This window comes from Brassica oleracea, chromosome C7 (assembly GCF_000695525.1).
Source record: "Brassica oleracea var. oleracea cultivar TO1000 chromosome C7, BOL, whole genome shotgun sequence".
Lineage (NCBI taxonomy): Eukaryota > Viridiplantae > Streptophyta > Magnoliopsida > Brassicales > Brassicaceae > Brassica > Brassica oleracea.
The window spans coordinates 21,103,155-21,122,729 of record NC_027754.1 but is presented as its reverse complement, the minus strand read 5'-3'; the positions used below and the strand labels follow the sequence as shown (position 1 = coordinate 21,122,729).

General features: G+C 38.9%; 2 protein-coding genes across 2 annotated transcripts in view; one reads left to right on the top strand and one right to left on the bottom strand.

Moving 5' to 3' along the window:
- LOC106301762 (protein NRT1/ PTR FAMILY 5.16-like) overlaps positions 1-3,574 on the bottom strand; it is a 12,199-nt gene extending 8,625 nt beyond the window's left edge. The window contains exon 1 of the mRNA XM_013738232.1: positions 3,464-3,574. The gene's annotated coding sequence lies outside the window, so the exon portion shown is untranslated. The remainder of the gene's footprint in view (positions 1-3,463) is intronic.
- Positions 3,575-6,895: 3,321 nt separating this feature from the next.
- Positions 6,896-7,747, top strand: LOC106302826 (protein FAR1-RELATED SEQUENCE 6-like). Its single transcript, XM_013739247.1, has one exon. The coding sequence runs from the start codon at positions 6,896-6,898 to the stop codon at positions 7,745-7,747; it is 852 nt and encodes a 283-aa protein (XP_013594701.1).
- Positions 7,748-19,575: the final 11,828 nt, after the last annotated feature.

Genomic DNA, 19,575 nt, shown 5'->3' with positions numbered 1-19,575 from the left:
TTATACTTATATGTGTTTCGAAGTGTCAATATATGTTACCTTTCACAATAACGCATCAATGGATCTTCGCAATTGAGTAGAATATAGGTGTGTGCACTATGAGCGTCTTCTTCACTCGACCACCAAACCTCTTTACACTTCCCACCGAGTCTCCCAATCGGGCAAAAGATGTCTGGAACACCAGCAACTGCATATGTTGGCGCAAAACCACCATCATCATATCTTCTTGGAGCTCTTCTCCGTGTACGTACTTTTGACGCAAAGTAGTACGATGTGAAGTGAGAAACTTCTTCCGTCAAACTTCCAGCAATTATAGAACCTTCAACTTTGGCGAGGTTCTTTGCTTTTCCCTTCAAATATTTCATGGCTCGCTCATACTGATACATCCATCCGTAATGTACAGGTGCACGAAGCAATGCCTCATATGGGAGGTGGACAGCTAGATGCTCCATGACGTCAAAAAATCCGGGAGGAAATATCTTCTCCAAGTTGCACAATAAGATGGGAATGTTCTCCTGAAGCTGTTCCACGACTTCTTCTTTAAGAGTGTGTGCGCTCAGATCCCTGAAAAATGTTCCAATGCCTTTTATATTCGAAAAAAAATTAAACACATTGTTAGTCATATATTATTTTGTAAATTATTGTGATATAATACACTACGTACCTGCAAGTGCTTCATGTACGTTTGTTGGAAGTAGCTCCGCAAATGCAAAGGGCAGTAGTCGTTGCATAAATACATGACAATCATGACTCTTCATCCCGGAGAACTTTTGACCCTTTTCAACACATCTAGAGAGATTCGAAACATACCCATCGGGGAACTTCACTTCTGATGCCACCCAGTTGAACAACACCGACTTTTTTTCTGAAGATAATCTGAATATCGGAACGGGAACTTGTCCATTGCTTTTAATATGTAACTCGCTTCTTGAGCAAATATCCGGCAAGTCCAACCTCGATTTTATGTTGTCTTTTGTCTTCCCTGGGACATTCAATATTGTATTCATGATGTTCTCAAAGAAATTCTTCTCTATATGCATCACATCGAGGTTGTGGCGCAGAAGAAGATCCTTCCAATATGGCAACTCCCAAAATATACTCTTCTTGTGCCAGTTGTGATGAACACCGTAAGAATCTGGCATATTACGAGGGACATGCCAATTACCACCCCAACGAACTGTTTCGTTAGCTCCGTAGTAGTCGATTTGCGCTTCAATTTGTTCTCCAGTTAGATATGGAGGAGGAGTGTCTCTCACAACCCTTTTGTGCCTAAACAAATTCTTGTTTCTTCGGTAAGGATGGCCAATGTGAAGAAATCGACGGTGACAATCAAACCAACTTGTCTTCCTACCATTCTTCAGTTGAAACGCATCTGTCGTTCCATTACAATATGGACAAGCTAATCTCCCATGTGTAGTCCATCCAGACAACATCCCATAGGCAGGGAAATCACTTATGGTCCACAAAAGCATCGCTCGCATCGTAAAATTCGTCTTCGTTGAACAGTCATACGTCCTCACCCCTGTTGACCACAAATCCTTCAACTCTTTTATCAGTGGTTGTAGGAAAACATCCAGGGACCTTTTTGGATGGTTCGGACCAGGTATTAATATGGTCAAGAATAGTAACTCCCGTTGCATGCACATCTCCGGTGGCAGGTTGTATGGAGTAAGAAAGACTGGCCACAATGAATATTGTCTCCCTGACATTCCGAACGGACTAAATCCATCTGTGCATAATCCGAGATACACATTCCGGATATTGCTAGCGAAATCTGGATGTACTTTGTTGAAATGTTTCCAGGCTCTTGCATCTGATGGATGAGTCATCTCACCATCCGTCTGAGTATGCTCGGCATGCCATCTCATCTTTCCAGCAGTGTGCTCTGATTGATACAATCTTTTCAATCTGTCTGTAATTGGTAGGTACCACATCCTTTGGTACGGTACCCTATTACGTCCTCGTCCTTGCGGCTTGAATCGTGGCTTCTTGCAGAATCGACATTCTTCTAGCTTCTCATCATCTCCCCAATAGATCATGCAGTTGTCGATGCAAACATCTATCATCTCCGAAGGCAACCCAAGACTATAAACCAGTTTCTGAATCTCATAATAAGAATCAGCAGACACATTGTCTTCCGGCAAGTACTCTTTAAACAAGTCCGCCCATTCGTTCATGCAACTTTCATGTAGATTGTGATCAGTTTTAATATTCATCATTCTAGCAGCTAACGACAATTTAGAGAGACCTTCTCTACAACCACTGTAAAGTGGTTGATTCGCCGCGTTTAACATTTCGTAAAACTTTTTTGCATCTATATTAGGTTCTTCATCTTCATCATGAGCTACGAATGCATCAGCTACCATATCATGAACCCTATCATAATCTACCATCTCCTCTTGCTGGTAACTATGTTCATTATGCAAATGATGATCAACCGGTTCTTTTTCCTGAAAATTGCTATTACTACTACTAGCTTCATTCTGATCATAATTAAAACCTTCTCCATGTTGAAACCAGATATAGTAATTTGCCGTGAAACCTCTATTTATTAAATGCTTCCAAACATTTTCACGGTTTGCCAGTTTCGAATTGTTGCATTTCCGACAAGGACAGAACATCTTACCACTTTCTTGGGCGAGCGGTGTTGAATCTGCTTGATGCATAAATGTGTCCAGACCCGCAAGGTATTCTTTCGTCACTCTCCCGTTAGCATCTCTATGCATATACATCCACTTCTGCAACTCGTAAATAGTCCCGGAGCCAGCCATTTTTTTTCTTTCACGTTTTTTGTTGTTGGTGTGTTTAAAATGATGTTCGAACATCCATATTTATAGGAAAATTCGAATCTGGTAGTTGTTATTTTGCTATGAATTTACGACGAAAATTATTTAGGTGGGCAAAAAAAACGTGTAACACCTATGAAGTTGGTGGATTCAAAAATTTCCTCGCTAATTACACGTAAACTATTCCCTCGTAAATACCACGCAAAGTTTACGTCGCTAAATACACGTAAACTATTCCTTCGTAAATACCACGCAAAGTTTACGTCGCTAAATACACGTAAACTATTCCTTCGTAAATACCACGCAAAGTTTACGTCGCTAAATACACGTAAACTATTCCTTCGTAAATACCACGCAAAGTTTACGTCGCTAAATACACGTAAACTATTCCTTCGTAAATACCACGCAAAGTTTACGTCGCTAAATGCACGTAAACTATTCTCTCGTAAATACCACGCAAAGTTTACGTCGTATGTACGAGGAAATAGTTTTTCCTCGTAAAATACTCGTAAAATTACATCCACTTTACGACGAAACAGTTTTGTCGTTACGTTACGAGGAAATAACGATGACTTTAGTTTTTCACGTAAATTCGTCGTAAACTCGACGCAAATTTACGAGGATTGTTTTTCCTCGTTAATTTTCGTCGTTAAGCATGTGTTTTCTTGTAGTGTGTTGCCACTGAAATGAAGAATCTGTTTGGACTTTGGAGACGATGAGGGAACTGGACTTTAAGCTAGATTTAATAAAGGGTTAATTAATTATGATATATTCGTCCTTTTTTTTATCAAAGATATATTCGTCCATTTATAATATACATTTAAAAACAAAAATTAAAAAACGTAATCGCTGGTCCCCCTAACTGTCGCAGAGCGTATTATAGAGTAACAATCTACCATTATTTTATGGGGCAGAAGTTTCACGTGCTATATTTTGGAAAAAAAGCTTATTCCCCTATGAATTAGTTGTTCCCGATTTTTTCACACATAAACTTTTAAGTCATGCCAAAAACCACATGAACAATGGAAAAATGACTTATTCCCCTATGAACTAGTTGTTCCCGGTTATTTCACACACAAACGTTTAAGTCATGCCAAAAACCACATGAACAACTCTATTTTTTTAATTACATGCACAAACTATCGATTTTAAAGTAATTCCTCTAAAACCGTAACGGTGTTATTTAAACGTTAACTTGGTTTATGATATGGAGAGACGATTTAAAGAAAGAAAAGCAACAAATACTAACTTACCAATCTCCATGTATTGTCACAAGGAACTATAAAATTGGCGTAGTCTAGGACGCTTAATTGGTTCCGTAAGCGGATGTTACTCTCAGGTTCTGGTCCTGCATAGATTTATATATTCTCCTCAATCCAGAAATTAATGTCATATGATCTCTTTATATGCTTTATGTCATATAACTCGAAAATATCTACCCAATCAGCTACTATGTCATATAACTCAAAAATGTAGAATCAATTTTTTTATCCTCAATTGATGATGAAGAGTAAAACGATTTCTGAAGAAGAAGGGTAGTTGACAAAAAGAAGAAGAACAAAACGACATAGTATTCTATTTTTATCAACCTAAATGAAACCGACTATCTACATGTCATAAACCAAGTTAACGTTTAAACAACATCATTTACGGTTTTAGGAAAATTAGTTTAAAATTGATAGTTTGTGTATGTAATTCAAAAAATAGAATTGTTCATGTGGTTTTTGACATGACTTAAAAGTTTTTGTGTGAAATAGCCAGAAACAACTAGTTCATAGGGGAATAAAATATTTTTCCGTTGTTCATGTGGTTTTTGGCATGACTTAAAAGTTCGTGTGTGAAAAAGCCGAGAACAACTAGTTCATAGGGGAATGAACCATTTTTCCGCTATATTTCTGATAGTTTTGTTTGTTTACCATTTTATTTCAGTTAGAGAGAAGTTAATAAAATGATAAAAGAAAGATTTACACTCTATGACACTTTCCCTATTTTTATTTACATGGTAGGACACTTTGTTCTACACACATACTTTACCTAACAATTTGGTTTTTCTCTAGTTACTTTCCTAACTAACATTTTCCCCATTTCATTACAGATCAAGTACAAAGCTTCTTCCCCATGTTTCTTCTGGTGGGATTTATCCCTACCCCTGATCAATCTTTATTTTCAAAGGCTGGGATTTAATATCATAGATCTAGACAAGACACTTACCCTTCTTTGCACATCGACCGTTAGATCATCCTTTTACTATCGACGGCTTAGATCATTTCCAAATTTTCACCATCTTCCCTTATCATGTACTCTATGGTGAGTTAACTCCTTCATTCCTCATTACCCTGGAAATTAACAAGATAATCAACTGCGAAATCAGCACTTCAAACTTTTGTTAATAACCTGTGGTTTGTAACCTAATTAACCTTACTTTTATCTATGTCTTTCACGTTAACACGCAACCTAAATAAAGATTTCGCTAATTTGTTGCAGGCAACCACCATGGCCGACCACTGTATGATCATTGCCGAAGAATGGAAGACCTCTGACGACGATAGCTGGAACTTCCCCATCGACAAACACCAAATGTCGAGGATCGTGACGCTTAGCCCCTCCATGACGTTGGTAGAACTGCAGAACAATGTCTTCAACAAGTTCTTTGTTAACACCCACGCACGCCCACCAGCCTCTTTGAGCTACTGGCCTCCGAACTCTAAAGAACTGGAAACGGGGATCTCAACCCCACCCGTCATGATCACACACGATGGGTCTGTTTCTTTCTTCTACCGTCATTTCGAGTTACACAAGGGCATGAACTTGTTTGTCACGTTCAACCATCAGTCGGACCCAATCAATACGAGTCAAGTAGCTGAAAATATTTTCCCATTCACCACTCCCAAACAACCTATCACCAAACCCCCCATCTCCTCAACCGCTATTCTGGTCTCCGTCCCCCTGCATCCAGACTTTTCCCGCCTTCTACCGCCGCGTAAAAAATCCCCGGATTTTCCCTTTTCCCTGATGATGATTTATTTGGAGGCAGCCCTTCTAAGCCATCTAACACAACCACCAGCCCTCACTCAGCTCCTTCCAAGATCCGACGTTTCTCACTTATTGATGAAACTGTTCTTTGTAGCGACGATATGCTAGAAGAGACGTTTAAAGCAGACTCCGACAACATCCCCGATAGTTGGCAGACATAAGCTGAGGAGGAGGAGGTTATCGGCCCAGACAGTCCCCTTCCTCCCGGTTTTGAAGAAGTTCAACCACGCGGTTATGACCAAGACTTTTGGGCCCTTTGATTGCGAAACATCTCGGCGGATCTGATGCGGAACATGTGATTGCTGGCATCGATGTTCCTAAAACGGCTCCATACATTATCCACAGTAGTGATGCGTTTAACCACACTGATACACCACCCGGAGAGCAACCAACCAACTGGAAGCCTGATCCTGAAGATCCTACCTCACATCATCACAGTTTACCCCATGTATACCCTAATCCGATGGACACACGCACACCTCAATCAGTTCCCTCAACTATCACACATCATCGGAAGTATCCACATGGACAGCCCGCTACATGTTCAGCCGGAGTACAACGCCAGCATAATCCACATGGACAACCTACTTACACCCCCAGCGGTGTACATAAGTCCAGCACTCCACATGTACACTCCACGCCGTCCACGCGTACACCCCCAGCCCGTTCCAACAACTCCCCCCAAGTCCCCCCTTTCGACTCCGCCACTGCGTGAGACTAGGCCACTCTCAGAGATCAGTGATGAGGAATTTGACGTACCACCACTCTTTGACGATCTTTCCTACGAAGCTGAGGATGTGTCCGACTTGCATTGGGAGGATAGCAGCGAGGAACCCTTTGTGGGGAAACTGTATGCAACTAAGCAGGATTGTCAAATTGGGCTTGCTATTTACACAATCAAGGAGCAGTTCTACTTCAGGCAAACCCGAACCACTAGGCATTCCTTTGTGCTTAGTTGCCATGATACTACCTGCGATTGACGCATACTGGCGAAGGAGCTAACCAACTGTGGTTACTACACCATCAAGAAGGCCCAGCTTGATCACACCTGCACCATCGAGACACACAACTTATACATGAAGAAGGCCACATCCAAAGTCCTTGCCCATGTATATCGCTCTCGCTACAGCGAACCCACCAACGGACCTAAATCACTACAGCTTCAGCAGATGATATTGGAAGACCTTCGCTTCTCCGCGTCCCACATGAAATGTCACAGGGCAAAAGAGCAAGCTGTAGACAACACTGTTGGAAACGCTGAGGATTCATTCCTCAACCTCGCCTCCTATTTCGAGAGGCTCAAAGCTACAAACCCAGGCACGGTTACTGCAATCGAAACCGAGCTTGACATAGAAGGTAACACATGTTTCCTATATGGTTTCCTAGCTTTTGGTTCTTCAATACAGGGGTTCTACCGCCTACGCAAGGTCCTCATTATTGATGATACGCACCTATCGGGGAAATACAAGGGGGTTCTAATGACTGCTAGTGGCCAAGACGCAAACTTTCAAGTGTTCCCTTTGGCTTTTGCTGTCGTCGATGGCAAAACTGAGGAACCGTGGACCTGGTTCCTCAAGAAACTTGAAAGGATCATTGTTGACTCAAATTCCCTCTCCATTATCTCAGATCGTCACTCTTCTATAATCAAAGCCAAGCGTGTTGTCTTCCCACATGCACATCATGGAGCCTGCATAGTCCACTTAATGCGAAACATGGTCTTACGCTACAAGAACAAAGGTCTAGCCAAAATGGTGTGTGAGGCTGCATTCTCTTACCGGCGCAAAGATGTTGATCTCTGTTTCGCCAAAATCAGGCAAGCAAATGGAGAATGCGCCAAATACCATGAGGGGATTGGAACTTCAAAGTGGTCTAGGACTTACTTCCTTGGGACTCGGTACAACCTATTGACCAGCAACACCGCAGAGTAGCTCAACAATACCCTTACCAAAGCTAGGTCTTCACCAGTCATTGAGTTATTCATGTTTATCCAACGCATGTTGACTCGCTGGTTCTCTGCTAGAAGGACCAAATCAGCCAAGTGTCGGGGCTTTGTAACACCAGAGGTGGAGAAGGTTATGCAGACACATATCAGGCTCACCAAAAGCAGTAAGATAGCAAATATCACCACTTGGAGCTATCAGATAAGGGGCCTTTTCGGCCATTCCAACACTGTTTCCTTAGAGAACAAAGTCTGTACCTGCCAGATCTTCCAGAAGCTCATGCTCCCTTGCGGCCATGCTCTCTTAGCTGCTGACTCCATAGGTCTCCCATATGTTCAGCTTTTTGGTGATTTCTACAAAACTCAGACATGGATTGACATATACGCTGGTGTCATTTACCCTGAAGCCCCCCTAGGAGACTTCCCCATTCCAGAAACCATTACTTCCATCCTCATGTTCCCCCCTCAGACTCGACGACCCTCTGGACGGCCAAAGGACAAGCGTGTCGCATCAACCGGTGAATCCCGGTAAAAATCCTATACTCGACAATGTTAACTTCCTCTCTGTCCTTAGTAACACCTCTAACCCCTTTTTATTGCAGGCACCCAAGAAGAAAAAACTTGTCCCTAACAAATATGGCCGATGCGGGGGAACTGGTCACAACAGGACCAACTGCGTTGTCCCAATCTGAATGCGGTTAATCCTATATCCATGGGTTTTCTCTGCTGGATAGCGAATTCACCGGTCATCACCCCTCTTTTGTTTTTTGACTTTTTTTGGGGCAACTTAACATGTAATAACTTTTGCACATGTTTACAGTTCTGCGCCTGCCCACCAACTTTTATTGAATCGCGGATTAGGGATAATTTTCAACTTCTAATTCGATCTCCACTGTCTTTTATAAGAATTTTTAATCCATGTGTACTACACATTCAACGGTCACATGGCATTCCACAGATTTTCCACATGGACAACCTTTTCCATTGCTCCAACTGCAATATATTTCAAAGAGTCAACTAATTAACCTGATTGACTTGGACATCTATTTCATTGCTCAAACTCCACATCAAATTCACCCATGTCCTTCCTTCCAAATTTCACATGCACAATTCTCTCCCATTTTCATTCTGCTTCTACTACGATGTACATAAGTACACTGTTACATCTTATATCAACGTCACCCCACCTGTCTGCCAACGTTTCTTAATATATACTTTATAAAGAATACATGAAAGTATATATCTGAATGCGGTTAAGCCTATATCCACAGCTCTTGTCTTCTGGCTAGCGAATTCACCGGTCATCACCCCTTTCTTGTTTTTTGGCTATTTTTATGGCAACTTAACATGTATAACTTTTGCACATGTTCACGCTTCTGCGGCTGCCCACCCACTTTTATTGAGTCGCGAATTAGGGATTATTTACAACTTTTAATTCGATCTCCACTGTCTTTTAGAGGAATCTAAATCCAAGTGTACTACACATTTAACAGTCACATGGCAAACCACAGATTGTCCACATGGACAACATTTTCCATTACTCCCAAGTGCAATCTATTTCAAAGAGTCAACTAATTAACCTGACTGACTTAGACATCTATTTCATTGCTCAAACTCCACATCAAATACACCATTGTCCTTGCTTCCAAATTACACATCCACAATTCTCTCGGATTTTCATTCTGGTTCTACTACGATGTACATAAGTACACCTTTACATCTTATATCAACGTCACCCCACCTGTCTGCCAATGTTTTGTAATATATACTTTATAAAGAATACAGAAGATTCATATCTGTAGCCATGGTCAACTATCTCTATAGTAAATGTTATATCACTGTTATCCATGTGTACTTCTACATTCAGTCGCACACAGCAGAATATAGATCTGTTCACACGAACACCCTTGATGTACATATGTACACCTATTTCTATTCTATCCACATGTATAACCAAACTCACGTCGACAGAGAAGTCAACTTTTTATCCGCATTTTTCCATTTCTAGTTCTGCTGTACTGTATATGTGTACACTTAAACCTCCTCTTATCCACATGTATAACAACCACATCATACATTAGAACATTTAACCTGCAACAAAAACATATCACACCAACCAATTCGCAAACCAAAGAAGGAAATCCACTTAAATACGTTAATATCATACAATCCCAAAATAATCCATCATTCTTACCCACCAGTTCACGTCCATTTAACACAAACAAAGCTTAACAAAATAAAGACACCATCCAAAATACAACAACACTACATAAACTCTAGCTTTCACTGCATCTCCTCTCCCACATAAACTGGCACAACTCAATCCTTGTACAAGTCCATAGCCCACTGCTTCCTCATTATGTCCACTAGCTCGTCAGTCAACCCATCCATCCTAGGCTGGGGGTTCCCCAAAGCATGAAGCTCCATGAATTTGACGGCTACAGGCCCACAATCTCCGCTACGGCGGTTCTCGTAAGCACATCCCATTCTTTCAACCGTAAAGGGCTCCAAACTATACGCTCCTTCTTCAGGGCGCGGACAAACCTTTTCCACCAAATATGGCAGCATCTTCGACACAGCTTCCAACAAACCCCACACAGCTACCATGTCTTTCAGCCTTGGGTTTGGGTCTAGCACCAGGACACGCCAGTCTCTGAGGCTTATGCACAGTCCGACCCAGTCGTTTCCATCCCAAATCATTGGCGCATACAGCGAGTAGACCTCCGCTCCCCACTTCCTCCCTTCCTTAGTTAGAAACCCTGAAAGTCGCCCATCGCCCAACACCCTTCCCCTGTTACCCTTAGCTGCGCTGAAAGCCCTTGCATACCCTTGCAAATGTGCTACAAACCAAGGCGGGAGGAATAAGCTTCGCCTTTCTATGAGTATCTCCTCATTTCTATTAGTTACGTATTCAACCAAAGCTTCTATATGATGTACCCACATGTACAATATCAGCTTTGCCACACACTCTAAAATCCAGTAATATTTTCCAGAATTAACAACCCAAAGCCAATGCCTAAGTGGACACCCATTTCTGAGATGCGGCAAGGTCAAGGAAGAATTGGTTGTCCAAATCATATTTGCCAGCATTTAGATGCAACCTGAATAAATAGTTGGAAGCTTACATCCAAATAAACCATCATCATACCAAATTTAAGGAGACTTACACTTTCGGATTCCCAACCAACACATTCTCGAAAAAACGAAAATCTGTATCTTCAACCGTTGGAACAAGCTTTTCCAAAGTAAATGGCTCCTTCGCCAACAACAACGCTGCCAAGTCCACTTTCCTCTCAACTGGTTTGTGCTTCTCGCTCCTCTGGCACGGCGAGGAGTCACTTAGCTCCATCACTTGCATATCTCCATTGCCATCGCTGTCACAGCCCTCGCCTTCTGAAGCTGCCCCCTGCCGACAACAATTAACATAACTATTATTCCCAGTGAGTGTACTCCTGTACATTACGCCCAATTATCCACAAGTACATACTTGTTCAGCAGTGGGGGAATTATCAACCAACTTTTCAGCCACTAAGCCGTCACCCAATGCCCCCTTCTCGCCGTCCCCCTTTGCCTTTTTTACATCTACCGCCGCCACATTCTACACACCCCAGCGTAAAAGCACACATAAACAGAAGTCCATATGGACACATTCAGAATACTTATGGTCATTAACTTGAAAAGAAAAATTCACCTCTTCAGCTGTTGGGACATTAACCAAGTCCTCTTTCACTGAGCCGTCAAGTACGTCCTTTCCCCCGTCGACCCCCTTTCCCTTTTCCACTTTTGAAGCTTCCTCACTCTACGCCCAAAATCACATATTTTATATTCACTTAACACGCCAACTCTTATAGGCAATCTATGCACCACTTTTACCTTCTCATTGCCCAGTTCCATTGCATTACCTTCAGCTCCCATGCCATGCGCACACACATAGTCAGATTAACGCCCGCTCAACTTGTACATGTGTACAAGCTCGTTACATAGAACACGTGTACCACAGTTTCTTATTACATGGGCATCAGTGTCCTTTGTATCTGCACCAACTTCCGTTCCCTTTCCAACCTCTTTCTCAGCAACCGTAACCGTCACCCCCCGCGTGATAACACCCACCAGCCTATTCAGATCTCCAAAATTCTGTAAAACACTTGTTAACCTATTACAAACAACCAGCGTAAGAAATGACAAAAAATATAAGACGGATCTTACCACTTCAGTGCCGCATGCAGCTTGCTCCCCCGGGACCCCTAAATCAGCACCCACATCACTCTCCTGCTCAACATAAGACAGCGGACCGGGTAAGCATTGCCAACAACAACCCCCCCCCCCAGTTTTGCTGCCTACCTCTTCCTCAATTACGTAGAATGTGTTTCTTCCACTACCATATAGTACCACATGTGCTTCATCAGTTTCGTCCCCCTTCTTCGTATAGAGCAATGGAACACCATCTCCTTCTTTCAGCCCATATTCAGCAACTGTCTGTGTCCTGGTCTCACCCCTTTTGCCCGCACCCAATTCCTCCATGCTGTTATCGGTACCGTCAGGGTCGCTTCCCCCAAACAGAGCCCCTGGCTCAACAGAAACAGCGCTCTTCTTTCTCTTACGCACCCCTCCCAACTTACTGCTTGAGAACCTCCCTATCGTTTTACCCTTATACTTCCTCAGCATCCTGCCTTGCTTCTCTACAACCTTGTTTAGTCTCCCGAGCTCTTTTTTAATCCCCTCAACAACCCCTAGCAGAGCCTCGTACTTATCCCCCTCTCCTTCGCCTTTCCGACTGAAGTACCTGCTCAACCTCCTCTGCTTCATCAAAGCCCCCGCCTCTTCCTTGTGAGTTAATTTCCTTATTTTCCTTTTCACTTCGGTCACAACTGGGTCATGGACATAGAGCGGTTCTGAAGCATCCCCGCCACCCCACTCCCCTTTCTGGAACTTGTGCCCTGATTTCAAAAGGTCCACCATGTACGCCACCTTCCTGTCAAATATCTCGCAGTCGAACACACCCCACCCATCATCTCTATCCTCATCAACCTCCATCATAGGGAGAACCGTCAACTACATAAAAACAGAACAACATCTATTAACCACATGGACACCTAACTACAAACGTGTACTATACTTAAGGTAAATGCATACATGTGGCTTACTTTTAGTTGAACAGGCGTACACTCACTAAAGTTTATCCACATGTATAAATTTACATCTGTTAACCACATGTACACCTTTCGCCAGATATCCCCAAACACAATTAATCAACTATGCCCAAGCCAGACTTGTACACAAAATCATTTAACTCGGCATATCCATAGATTCAAACAACTAACCTTAGGATTATGCTCCGCATAAAGCACATCGGTTAGCACCAGCCCCGTATGTGTAGGCAGCTTGTCCCCAACATAGCTCAAGAGTGTTACACTGTCATCGCCTCCTAGCCGGTCTAGCAGAACAGGAATGGCTTCAAACGCCCACAGCTGCACTGCAAGTGGGAACCCCAATAGAAATTTACTCTCCTGCCTCAGCTGGGCGTAGAATACACCCTTTGGGTCATCACACTTCCCCAACACCTTCTTAGGCGGTATCATTGTGCTAATTGACCACCAAAACGACTCACGCCCCCACTAAAAGGAGAAGAACTTGTCTAGCTTCCCAACCATCATAACATACTTCAAGGTCGGCTTTGGCTTCTGCTTTTACGGCATCAGCAACCCGTCAACAATGATGATCAAACAGATTCTTAGCTTCTTCCCCGGAGGCATAGTGTTGTCACCAACAACCATTGCCGCAAGATCTTCTAAAGTCAAGTTACACCTCCCCCCAAACAACTTATCCCAGAAAACATAGTCTGTTTTCTTCGGCTTCGTTTTATCATCTACCTCGTACCCTGGTTCAAACTATCCACAGGGTAAGCCCATCACATGGCCAAATTCAGCAAGCGAGAACCTAGTCGGACCGCCACCGAAAACATGCCACATCTCAAACCGTTTCTTCGTTACCAACTGCCTCGAGAGCATTCCATGTACCAATTTTGCTGAAAATGCGCACCTCCGCACTGGTAACTTAAACAGCGGCCCAAAGGATGAACACAACAACCTCTCCATCTCCGCTGAACCTTCAAGCACATCCCTCACCAGAAGCAGGAACTCAAGCGAGGCATAGCAGTTGTTCCTATTATTAGGGTATCGGTCGGTTGCAAAGAGACGAGGTGGAAGCCTCTCATTGACCGCAACAACCTCGGGCGGCGCCGTGCCTGAGCCCATAGACACGGATGAAACCGTATCAAAATCAAGAACCATTTAGAAAGGCCAATAAACATTAATTCTAAACTCACCGTCGTCGATTGCTTTACCGGCTCTCTTTCTTTTCGTCGACATCGCCAAGCGTCTTAGTCCCATGTCGCCGTCGTCACTACACCGTATTCCGTTGTCGCTTTCGCCGCCGGTTACAAAGATGGAGTTAAGTTCCGTAAAAAAATGGAAAAGGTTACAGTTTCACCTTTTTACGGGTCCAACACTATAAATTTAACCAAACACAACAACACACTTAAAATCCACCAATCACCTTCACCTCATTTCGAATTTCGAAACCGCAAACCAGTTCAACCAGATATATTTGTTGTATTACTAAACTACCCACGCCTGGTTTCGCTTTATGGAGGGCATGCCCGACTTTCACCACTACAAAGTGTGTTGGTAGTAATAACTGTTGTTTCATGTAATAAAATGTCAATAAGTGTCTATATATGAAAATAACACAATGATAAATGCATATATGTTCTTAGAAATTAAATCTATTTGATCAATAGTATTTGAGATAAATAAAATTATTTATAAAACCAATGCAATTTGCAATTAATATTAAGCTGAAAGTTAATATAATTTAAATAAAAAATTTAAAATGATATTTTTTTGTGTAACAAGAAAAAATATTAAAACAACATTGAAAAAAAAAGAGAAGGAATATATAATAGTGGCAAATGGATCATGATATTAAATCAAATCAAGAACCATGCATGGACAAGCTAATTTTTATTTGAATACATATCGAAGGTGTTGTACTTATTTTTGTATTAGTGATTATTGGTGTATCACCTCTAAAATCCACTGTAAGTCTGTAATCCTGCTTTAGCTGGGTATCTTCTCTCGGTCTGGGTCTGGATTGTGGTTTGGGGAATTTTGATTTCTGGTTTGGTAACTATACCGAGTCCAATCATGGGCCTTTGGATGTCTTTAAGTTTATGTTTGTAAAAATAAAAATTATAAATTAATGAAAAACCTTTATCAAAAGAAAATCCACTGTAATCAGTTTAGTTTTACATTTTCTGAGTTTTATTCATGTAAAGAATTACAGTATTACTTGACACCTTTGTAAGACATTTTTAACGGTGATCATATTATATCTTTACCTCACATCACATTTCACATGTATAAATAAATACTTTTATTTAAAAAAAAACTAAACGAAATAAAAATGTATCTATATATATTATTAAAACTGAAGTATCTTTTGGTACTGTTTGGTAACAAGGACAACAATTAAAAAAAAATTGTTTGGCAACATGGATATCCTTAAAAAATAGCATGTTCAAACATCATCTAACCAAATCAAGATTTATCTCTTCAATATTATTTTTTAAAATTAAACCGTTATTAAATCACGAGATGATAGCTTCAAAATCGGTTAATTGGGTACATCACAAGATGGGCTTCATTAAAGATGGGCTTAATTCATTAATAATCTATAAAACGTGTTATCCACTTTCATTATTCTATAAATCTTTACGAAATCGGTTAAGTTAATTGGTACATCAAAAGATGGGAATATATGGAAACCGTGTTATCCAATATATCTTTCTTACAATCGAACTTAATTAATTTTAAATCATAACTCCCAAATATGAATATTACAATTACATCAAATTATAAAATTCTAAATATAATAATATGTGTAGATAAAAAAAAATATTATCAAAGATCTATATTATAAAATAATATATTATTCTTTCAATGTAATTTACAAAACATAAAAACATATATGATCACTTTATAAAACCAATAGTTTATAAATTTATGTTGAACACGAGTTAAATCCAACATCATCAAAATCTAGTGAATAGATTAATTCTGAAGACATATATGATTTGTCATTGTTAAGAGAATACATCCGGACAAAAATTAGTAGGACCAGACATAAAGCAACAAAGCAAAAAAAATATTAAAAAGGTTAATATACAAAGGATGTAACAACTAAAAGTAAACGACAACGAATAATGGTCTCGAGTACTCTCAACGGTAAACAGTTTAAGTGGTGAAGATCACCCAGATAAGCAGAGCAAATATTGATCAAACGGATCATGCATGAGAGATGCATATCAAACATATCATCTAGACATATTACATATCAATCAATTATTATAGTTTTGAATGATAAAATAAACAACAAATTATATGTTTAAATAACAAAAATTACAATAAAATATATCAAAACACATAAAATAGAGATATAATACATAGACAACAATAAATCTTGCACTAAAACCATGTTTCTGTAATTTTGAAACCAAAATATGAAAATATTAAAATTTAATGAAAAATATATCTCTTCCAATATTACACATATTTAAATTAATTACTATATTTTTCATCATACATATTATAATCAAACACACATTATATAAACATGATAATTTAAATAAAATTAAAATTAAATGATGAAAATAGAAAGAGAAATATATAGTCTTTTAAATTGTTAAAGTTGTAAGTAAAATAGAATGAAAATATTGTATTATAAAATAGATAAATATTTTAGTATTAAATATTTACAGATCTTCCGCAAAAAACACCAAAATGTATATCGGATCATGCAGATCTCCTGCTTTTTCGAGAAAAAAAAACAAATAAATGAGCTGCATGCAGATTTCCCGCTATCTACAATGTAAAATAAAAAATGATTGAATGGTGAATGCATTACGGGAAAACTGCATGTGCGGATGTACGGATGATCTGCACTTCTCCTGCTACATCATTCGAAGCCTGAATGTCATATTGATACATATTTTGTGGGTCCATTAGGATTTTCTTTTGTGTATGTTCTGAATGGTAAAAGTAGTTCAAACGATTCAAATCAAGCCGATTATGCAGATCAAACATAACAAGTGTAGATCAAGTGGATCATGCATTAGAGATACAGATCAAACGGATCATGCAGACAGATAAAGCAGATTAAACAGTTATTATAATTTTGAATTATAAAAATAGTTCAAATAATAACCGGAGTCTCTAGTTCTTGTGGTAAAGGCTCACAGTTGTGAGTACCGTCACCTGGATTCGAGTCCGGCCACCCAAAACGCTTTAAGTGGTAAGAAAACGTGGATTCTTCGGATCTCGTGGTGATTAGTCTTTGGATCTAGAAAGCCTTTGAGATCACACCACAGTTGTAAAAAAAACAGTTCAAATAAAACAAATTATGTGCTTAAATAATAAAAATTACAATAAAATATATCAAAACACATAACATAGAAGTATAATACATAACCAATAATAAATCTTGCACTACAACCGTGTTACTGCAATTTTGAAATCAATATATGAAAACATTAAAATTTACTGAATATATATATATATATGAATATATTTCTTCCACTAGTATACATATTTAATTATATTTCTATATTTTGCATAAAACATATTATAATTAAACACACTTTATATAAATATAATAATTTAAATAAACTCAAAATTATATGACAAAAATAGAAAGACAAATACATAGTCAATGATTGCTTTTATATTGTTAAAGTTGTAAGTAAAATAGAATGAAACTATTGTATTTATAAAAACAAATAAGTGTATTTAAAATTAAATATTTGTATATCTCCAGTAAACAACCCCAAATGTATAACGGGTGAGATCTGCATGTAGATCTTCTGCTTTTTCCAAAAAAGACAAAAAAAAGTTGAATTACATGCAGATCTTTTGTTATCTACAATGTAAAACCATAAATGGTTGAATGGTGAATGCAGTCAAGGCCGACTTAGTGCAGGGGCAGTTAGTGCGACCGCCTAGGGCCCACAATTTTTTCATTTGATTTTTTTTCAATAATATTTTTTTTCATTTTTATTAACATATAAACCAGGGCCCACAGCAAATTTAAACTAGATAATACTATAAAATATGATAATGTAAAATATTCAATTGTATTATTAATGAAAATAAATAGAGTAGCTATTTTAAAATAATTAAAATATTTAGTTTTCTAACAACATTTGTTTTTTTTTTAATAATGGAAAGGCCTAAAGTTTTTTTTGCCCGTAGGCTCATGTTTCTATTGAGCCGGCCCTTAATACAGTGCGGGAGAACTTCATGTGATCTGCATTTCTCTCTATGCCATTCTGATAGATAAATAATATGATTGTGGTAGCAGAAATGTAATTATCGATATCATAAATAACAAAAAATTCAAAAACTAGGATCAGTTGGGGAAACAAAAAAAAATTAATGATCTTTTGGAAAAAGAAGTAAGAATTCTAAACAAACAAAATCAGGTACTGAAAACAAAGTGAAAAATATATAAACAAATGGTTGGTAACATTGATGATTGTGTAGTTTTTTCTACAAAAATTAAGATAAATAACTAAATACATTTTAGTATTAAAATGAGTCAAATGTATAGGTATAGAATTTGTTGTCTTTATTTTTTATCATTTATCTTGGTTTTGTATATGAAAATTATGTTTAACATTTATATTTATGCCATTTAATCAGATATTTAGTACATAATGTTAAAGTTCTTATTCTTTTTAAAATTTATGTAGCAACTGAACGTCTAATGTGTAGAACTGCTTCCACTAAATTCTCAACTACTCCGTATAATCTAAGAATTTAATGGCCGACGATTGGGGCCATTTCTTCAAAACTTGGATTCAATTTTGTTTGTTTATCCGTCACGTCTTTTGTAGTTTACTATATTGTTCTTTGCTTTGAAATACATATATACTAAATTACTCATCAGTAGATGAACAAACCATTCTTTATGCAAGCTCACCATGTTAGTAGACACACGCAAGTGGTCCACGCACAGCTCAACTGTTCGCAGGAGGAATCAGATTCCGAGCCTTAACGAGTTTACGCCTTGAACTCAATAGCTTCAACTCTTGCGCTACCACACGTAGGTTAATTGGTAGATACATGTTCTTTCCGACAAGATCCAAAACTGGGCCAATTTTTCTCCAAGTGGACGGAATAGTTTGATTGATATTTTGAATCAGATCATCAGTTTAGTTGGTCGTCCAACCACGAAATCATCAATTCTGTCGGTCCATTCTTCAGCCCTTTCAAGGAAGATAAGACTTGTTGGCATTATTATACACAATTTGGACAAATACATAATTGAAGATGGTTATATATATGGAATATCTTGGAAATATCCTAATCAGTCGAAGCAACAAGGGCGGACACGCGCAGCGTAATACCTAAGTGGGGCATGTGCACACACTAACTTTTATTTTTCAGCTTTTTCAAACATGAGCCAAAACAAAAAATCAAATCAAAACTAACTCATAATTTTTTAAAATTTTCATTTGCCCTATTCATCTCGTAAGTTTGAATTATTAAAAAAAAACTATTAATTTATTTATTTACTTTTTTCGAAAATGAATGTTTTATTATATTATCTTCATCAAGTATTTACAATATTGTCATTGTCATCAATACACCAACCCACCATGAACAACCAATTTGAAATTCTTAATGCACCAAAGTTTCGATTTTTACTCTTCATATCTTATTATTTATGCAAACAAACTACATCTCTTTCACTTTCTCT

Excerpts from the sequence above, each read along its gene's own strand:
- LOC106302826 (XM_013739247.1), top strand. The coding sequence starts at position 6,896 with ATGAAGAAGGCCACATCCAAAGTCCTTGCCCATGTATATCGCTCTCGC.